This window comes from Lactuca serriola, chromosome 1 (genome assembly GCF_051521515.1).
Source record: "Lactuca serriola cultivar US96UC23 chromosome 1, Lser_US96UC23_V15, whole genome shotgun sequence".
Lineage (NCBI taxonomy): Eukaryota > Viridiplantae > Streptophyta > Magnoliopsida > Asterales > Asteraceae > Lactuca > Lactuca serriola.
Window position 1 is genome coordinate 115,862,789 of NC_136408.1, and position 8,020 is coordinate 115,870,808.

Here is an 8,020-nt window from a genome sequence, read left to right on the forward strand (position 1 = left end):
TGAATCAGAAGTAGGACCAAACTGAGAGTTAGCAGCATAAACAAAGATGAATTTGTGAATGAGAAATACAAGTTTCCTATCTTCATAGGAATCAATGGGAGAATGGAAAATTGCTCAAGTGGGCTGTTGGGCGTAATCGTAAGAAACACTTTTCATTTCATCCCTGTAGTTCCGCTTCTTGCTCTAAAAATTAGGAAAGACTTGTCGGAAATCGCCAGTTGGCTTGGTCCGACCAAGAAAGGCATGGGACTCTTTGGGCATTGCTTGGGTCGAGTGAAGTAAAGACTGGCTACCTATAATATAAAGATCCCTCACTGCACACTTTAGATATAATGAAAACCTTTAGTTTAGGAGTCATTCAGGCTAGATCTAAAAAAAGAACATAGCCTTCGTATGATCCCTTTCTAGTACCCTATCTTGAGCAGGAAAGTGTTCAGTAGGAAAAGACTGGAAGAAATGGGATTCGAACCCATGCATGATGCAATCTTCTTGTATGTCGATTTAGCAAACCAATGCCTTAAGCCCTTGTGCTATCCCCCCATGATCAGATCAGATAGCCCTTTGGGCAACCAACCCATTTCGCTCTATCATTTCTTCTTTCTTTCCTAGCCTACTCAAAAACTATTTAGGAAGGGCTACCGTTATATACGCAATTAATAAAGGATGCCGAATCATCCACCGAATCCTATGTTTCATCCTAGTTTATTTGATGTGTATACCTGTTTTTCAGTTGGCCTCATGTATATCTAGGCCAATGTGTCTTATTGGGCTTAGTATGTGCTTAGTTTCGGTTAATCCTTAGGCTCTTTTTGATTACGTAGAAACTTGGATTATTTTTAGCCTTTGTAATCGTAATCTAATTTCAATAATTTTTTCCATAGGTTAGTTTCTTTATTTTAGAGCTCGGGGAGTGTCTTGAGTTCTTTGTTTGGTTGCCTGGGGTGGGGTATGCCCCTTCATTTATGTTTACTTCGGGGGTTCTCCTCCATCGGTCAATGTATTCTTATTTACCGAAAAGAAAGACTAGTTAGGTACCGTAGGTAGAGCATATTCCAACACTTCGGATAACCACTTGACATTGGCACCTTGGCCAGGTAGATCCGTCCCACTCTCCGGACCTCACCTCTGCTTTTTTGGAGTACGGGATGACTCGGATGGGCAGATAAAACAGAACCTGTCAGTTACGCCTTTAGGGGCCGCCACGTATAGCTTTAGTTTATGCTGTAGCATCGGTTATTGCTCTGGTTACGAATGACCCAATCTATCTATGGCAACCACCCCTACTTTTAGTAGATGGAGATGCGCACCTAGGAAAGCGCGGAATAGACCTACGTGTCGGCCAGTGCCGGGGCAGAGATAGGGACCATGAAAGCATGGGATTCAATCGAACCTTTTCGGACAATTCCTAACGCAGAAGAGGGATGCTAATAAGCTGACAGCTCAGGCATGGCTTCAATAGCGAAAGAAGTTCTTTCTGATTTGAATCAAGAAAGACAATGAATTTACGAGATCTTGATCCGTTCAGTGCCTTCACTTGTGAACAACAGGGACCCATTCTGTTGATTGCTTCTCTGCCCCAGCTCTAACAAACTGGTTTTTCTTTCTCACAGAATTAGGGAAATCATTAGATTCTTCTTCCTTCTTTCGGTAACATATACCGAGATAGGCTGGGAAATCCCCCTTCGATAGACAGGTGGCAACTTGACCTCTAAGTAAGGACAGGAACGCCCGTGCCCAATCAAACACCACAATCATGAAAAGCACCTGAACCGAGACCTAAAGCTGAACCGCTGAAGGAACCTCTTTCCGTTGTTAAAGCAAGTACGCTTTTCAAGCTTTTTCCTTACTCTTACTAAAGCAGGCACACGCAAAACTCTCTATTTGGCTTTTCACTGAAACCAATACGTCTAAACATAAGGTAGGTGCTTTCACGACTCACTAAACGGGGGATCAAAATCTTTGCGCAGTAGAGGCGGAGGACGAAGCGAATGTAGAGGACACAGCATATCCAGGGAAGGAAGATGGACTGGACTCACTCTCATTCATGGCATGGGCAAAAGCAGCCCTAATGACTTTCAGTGAAGATATGCTTATACGGCGAAGTCAGTCACAAAGTCTATGTTCGTATGCTTTCACTCTAAGCCGACCATCCAAAAAGGATGTGCACAATTGATCATTGACCGCAGTCTTCTCTTTTCTCTCCCAATGTGGGGAACTTTTTTCGGTTTTTTTCTCTTCAGCACAGCACTCAATGGTGATGCATGGCGTCATTACTGAATCCTTTCATTGACCTTTCTTTTCTATAACGAAAAAAGCCCTCCTCTCGGTGATGTGGGTGAGAAACCCAAATCAGAAAAGCTCAGCAAGCCAATGGCTCAACGGTTCTCACCACCCTCCTCTGGCGCAAACACCGTTTGCTGCGCTGCGCTCATCACGAGAAGCCGGGGAACTCTCTTGGGTGGACTTCAAGCGCGATGATAGTCAGTCTGAAGTTTTCTACTATGCCATCTTTATTAGTTCAAAGACCGGGCTTGGGGGTTGGTCTCAGTGGTCAATGAAAATGTACTAGTGTGCTGTCTTAACATGCAGAAATTTTATTAGACTGCTAGCTTTACCAGCGGTAGGAGGGTGAAAAGACGGTGCATGAGCGAAGTAGGATCCTCTTTTTTTGTATCCCATCGACGATATTCTTTGGTTTTGGTACATAACAATTTGCATAAGCAAAGTCGAATATTTGTTACAAATCTAGATCCTGCACTCTCATCTCTAGTCTCTAGCTATCATCTTAGTATATTAGTCAAGCTATATCTTGTACTTTCTTGGGCCTAACTAAGAAAAGAGAACAAGAAAAGCAAAAGCAAATACGACTTTCAGCCAGGCTGCTTCATTCAAGTCTAGGACTTAGGCAAGACTTATAAATCGAGCAGTTATAAAGCAGTTTAATCGCATTTATCGTCTCTCACTTAGCTCTGATCTGGTGTCGTCGCTCACAGTCCAAGAAGAGTAGTCCTTTCATTGGCTAGCGGGATTACGCTTAATGGGATAGACCGATCATCGCTTCCTTCCTCTACTAGTTCTGGAGTCAAGCCAGCAAAGAAGTAGACTCCTTCCTTTTTCACTGGCTAGCATCATAGGGATATTCGACGTTTAATGAGATAGTCTAGTTCTAGACTAAAGCTAGCAAAAAACAAGACTGAGGTCGATAGGGGCATTACTAGTAATTGCTAAGGTGCTTTATTAAGTATTTTCCACGCTCCTCTCCAGTCTCTTTCCAGCCTTTGTGATTTCATATACTATTCCCGTATGCCATATCTCTTATTCAATCTTGCTATACGTCCAAGCTCGGTAGTTGGAAGCAGAACTGAGACTGGATGTGACTGAAGGAAAAGGGAGATAGGTGTGATAGGAGGGCACGGTTAAACAGGTAAGCGAAGGCTCTCTCTCTCGCTCTGTGGTCTTGTGTGAACTCCTTTCCGCCCATTATTGATCTTCACTCTAAGTGAGCAGGTCAAAGCAGTTGAGGTGATAGCAATAGTAAGCAGGGAAGCAGAAGCAAAAGGTCTTCAAAGAACTTTTGTGTAATAAAGCTTCTTGGTCTCATTTCATTGGTCTCTAAGGCAAAGTCTCGCTTAATCGTTCATCGATCTTTTTCTGTAAGGCCTCGGGCCCCACGAATTCCGATTTCTGTTTTTGTTTGTATTAAAGTGTTGGTAGCTTCTAGCCTCGAGCTGGAAAGTCTCATCGGCGGGGGTACTATAGATATATCATAACTCTCTAATTGAGACTCAATCTATACAATCAATCAATCAGTATGTGCAATATACCGGTCTTTGCGATATGCTCTTTCAAATAGATCACAGATCTTCCCGCTTAGCTGCACTGCTCTCTGAGCTCTTTTGTCCGCTATCGCTTCCTCTAGTACTAGCTCTGATCTCTCTTCAGCAGTTGCAGTACGATTCTTTAATTCATCTCCTGCCCTTTATAGTCGTAATCGCTAGAAACTCTATATCATTGGCAATTGGCATTGGCGTAATCTTTTTTCTCCTGTCGGAAGGGGGTCCTGTCGAAAGCAAGAAAAGGCATTGCAAATGGCGTGCCCTTACTCTAATTCTAAATAAAGCTCTTTTGCGCTCTTGGTCAGGCCTGTAACAAGTATCTAAAAAATCTTTTCTTTTCGGCCTATGGTTCGGTCAAAGCAATGACTTGAGTGAGTAAGGAAGTAGGACCTTTTTACCCCGGCTGTGAGTTATTACTGACCCCTCTCTGTCTCTCCCCCGCGCTGTGAATGAAGTGAGTAATTCGTTGGTGCTTGCCCTTCAGTAAGTAGTTCGGATGGCTGGATACATGCTACGCTCTGCCACGCTTGCCTGACCGCGAGAAGCCTTAGGGTAAAATAATCTTGAACAGCAATTTGAGAGCATCTTTGGAATTGAAAGAAGGGGCTAACCTGACTTTCACTTTCATAAAAAGAGAAAACTGGACTTGCACTTTAAGAAATGGAATTGCGATGAGCCAGAAGTTAGAATCTCGCCTAACCACCTGTCTCCGTCTCCCGTAGTTCCCCCCAGAAACATCCGTTTGCCTACTTCTACTCTGGCCGGGGGTAACAGTCTTTTTGAGAACCAAGTGGCCCTTGAGGAAGACCTTCAGAAAACCCCTCTAACTCGGGGAAAGGAATTCAAGCCCATAAAATGAGTCAAGTCTATGATAGGTACCAATAGTCTTTATGGCGCTCTTACCCCTTATGGAAAGCACCAATGACTTCGGTCTTCTGAAAGGGGCTTAGGGCATATCATCAAAGAAAGAATCCCGAGGAAGGGGGTGAAGCTGAGGTTAGAAACGGTTTCTCCCGCTGTTGCTAGTTCTTCCGTTGTTGGTAGTTCCTCAGGTCGGGTTGTTTATTTTTCAGAGCTTTTTCAATTCTTTCAGAACCTTTCGTATGCGCCTATTGGAAGATTTGGGCTACCTCCTCTCTTTCCGATCTCATTCAGATAATAAGCCAGTCCGGTTTATTAGATAGTGAGTGGGTAAGAGAGGTGCTTGGTCTGTCTCCGAATGTGGGCCTAGAAGCATTAGCCGAGTCTCTGAATATTCCCGAGGGTTCTCAGGATAAAGACAGCCTTAAGGTGCTAACGGAGCTTCCACGGTCTCAGTCCATGAAGGTGCTTGCTTTATTGGTTGGCAGCTTGGTTATAGTCGTTATGAAGAATGAAGGAGCGACGAAGGAGCTCACTTCCACGACATGGGAAAGGATCATGGGATGAGGAAAAGAAAGAAAAGGTGCAAGGTGAGGAGATATCGAGAGGTAGAATAGGTGAAATGAGTTCAAAGGAATTAGTTAAGACACGCTTCTTTAGCACAGGCCACGGAGTGAAGTTGGAAGGTTCAATGAACTACGCGAAGGGGAAATCTTGGGCGCTATTGTTGTCTATATACAAGTGGCGTAGGCGAAGCTGTGGCGACTCGTGGAGTAGACAGCGAGCTCCGCTTGAACAGAAAGCAGCAAGCTGCAAGCACTACTCCAAAAGCAGTGAGCTCCGCAACAAAAGCGAAGCGAGCCGCGGTAGCCTATTCAGTTTTTCAGCTGCATCGTACCGTACTATGGGAGGGGTCCGTACCTCCTTTAGATAGAGCCCCCCTGCTCCTAATGTAGAGCTAGAACTACTGCTACCGTGGAATCCGCGGTCACACATAAGTATCTCGCCTTCCAAAAAAAGCGGCTGCTAATTAGCACTAATGCTAATGGGGACCATCGATCAAGAAGGACTTCGGAGACTGCAATCGAATTGATCAAAAAAGAGAAATAGGGCCAACTCTTCTAGTTGCGCCTCTAACCTTACTACGCTACCCTGATAAAAGGTCGAATTCAGCAGGACTGCAGGCACGAAATGCCGATCAAATCCGTTAAAGGAAGCCTAATCAAAGCGGGCAAACAAGAAGATCTGACTGAGTTGATGATGGACCGGATCTCGAAAGGCGAGAGGCTTTCATAAAGACGTATGAGAAACGGAGGGTCGAGAGAGGCTTATTGCACGATCCACCCAACCGCTAATAAATGCTGCATAAGATAAGAGAGTGGGAGGCCGGCCCCCGCCCATCTGGAGGTGCACACCCATTTATGAACATATACAAAGGGCTAAAGAGAGAAGTCCATGGAGAACTACCAAATCCAATGACTTTGATTTGTTCGTACCATTCTGTCATCGATCACTGCTGGGTCGGTTGGTGAGTCACCCAAAAAAAGCATCGAGAAAGGTCAAGCATATATGTTTTATGAAATGATCAGCGGTTTCATTTATGCTATGCCCTGCATCGTGTTCGTCTGTGTTTATTGAGCTTTCAGCGCCATGCGCTTTGCTTCGCTTTATAAAAGAGAGAGAGCCTTGTCTTGAGAGTGAAAAGAAAGGGCAAGCGATAGAAAGGATAGTCCCTCGCGCGTTCGCGAGAACTACTAGAAAATGGTGAGATCATTAGATCATTAGTGAAAGAAGGACCAACGACGATCCTATCCTAAAGGAGAAGAAGGAGTAGGAGGAGTCAGTTTTCTTTGAAGATCGAGGAATCAATCTCCCAATTATGCCATTCGGAAGAAGTCTTCTACAGAGGGAAAGCCTGTTACGAGTAAGTGGAGAGGAAAGATCTCCAGAGATTCTTATCTCATTCCATTCCAGTGGCTCAACCAGTAACCAATGGCGAAAACTAAAAAATCCATGGTTTCCCGGTAGAACCCTATTTCGCCCAAGTTGTTTCAGAACCGGAAAAAAGAAGCGGTTTTTCGCACAGCTTGCGCATAGTGCAGGTCCCACTTGTATATCGTATTTGGCCGAAGAAGCATCGGACAGGTTGGAGTTCTTACCTTCTTGGGATTCCATGGACCAAGATCTGCTTTTATTATATGGGCAATACCGATCTACTTTAGTAGATCATATGGATGTAGAAAAAGCTTCTCATTTTGATGAATTGGAAACATCTCTTTTCCATTTCTATTTACCCAGTTCATATCTTTGTTTCGTGTGTTCCCCGGAGGAATTCGATCTCTTCAATCTCGGGATACCACCTAAATAACTATAACTGCGGCCAGAGAGTCAAATAGGTCGGGAAGAAAGAGTCTGAGGTTGGGTTGGACGACATACATCTTGGTTGGTCCCACCACCACTGGGGATTGGACATATATAGAATCTTTCTTCTAAAAAAGTCTTATTATATATATATATAATTTTATATTCTTATTTATTTAAATAGCTGCAAGACCACAAAACGGGGTGAAAAAAACCGAAAGCCCTTCTTTTAAGTTCCTCCCAGATACATGGCTTACATACCCGGCTCAACATTCTTGGAAAACAATCGAATCGAGGGTCCGGAGGAGAATTGGCCATTCAATCTTGTGAACTAATCGAGACCGAAATTGGAGAAAGAGATACGAACGGAAAGGAATAACCAATCGATGAAAGAACATGAAACCATTCTGTTTCAATAGAGGTACGAGAAAGGGTTGGGGGCAATGAAGTAGGTGAAGTGGTTGGATTTTGCGAGCTGTTCCCACCACTGCTGGATGTGATTCCAAGAGCCGAACGAGAATGAATACCACACAGAAAAGTCAAGACCAGGCTCCCTAATGGAATGTTTAACCGATCCATTCTGGATCGACCGAATTGGTACGGAAGTTGTAACATGGGAAAACCACGGAAAACACGACTTATTTGAATAACCCGGTGACCTACCAATTGTAGAAGTAGGATTTTTGGCAAGCAATAAGCACTTAAATAATACAATTCAAGTGTACCATCTTCTTTCTCATTTCGAGGAAAAGGTGCGGAAGGAAAAGGAAACAACGGAGGGATCCGAATCGGACCTAAATGGGAATGACATGAAAAGTCTTTTTCAAAACCTAGCATTAAGGGCGTTACGACGATATATGAGAGGAATGGAGAAAAACTCGTGATTGGTGTGGAGGGGAAGGTCTGTTTATAATATAGTTCAAGAAAGAGTCGTCTCATTTCCTTACTTCTTCGTTCTTTCT

General features: G+C 43.9%; 1 protein-coding gene across 1 annotated transcript; it reads left to right on the forward strand.

Annotated features, from left to right (window-relative positions):
- The first annotated feature begins 5,588 nt into the window (after nt 1-5,588).
- Nucleotides 5,589-7,140, forward strand: LOC145097704 (putative mitochondrial protein ymf1). The gene has a single exon (XM_079035341.1). The coding sequence runs from the start codon at nt 6,577-6,579 to the stop codon at nt 7,063-7,065; it is 489 nt and encodes a 162-aa protein (XP_078891467.1). The 5' UTR covers nt 5,589-6,576; the 3' UTR covers nt 7,066-7,140.
- Nucleotides 7,141-8,020: the final 880 nt, after the last annotated feature.

Excerpts from the sequence above, each read along its gene's own strand:
- LOC145097704 (XM_079035341.1), top strand. The coding sequence starts at position 6,577 with ATGCCATTCGGAAGAAGTCTTCTACAGAGGGAAAGCCTGTTACGAGTA.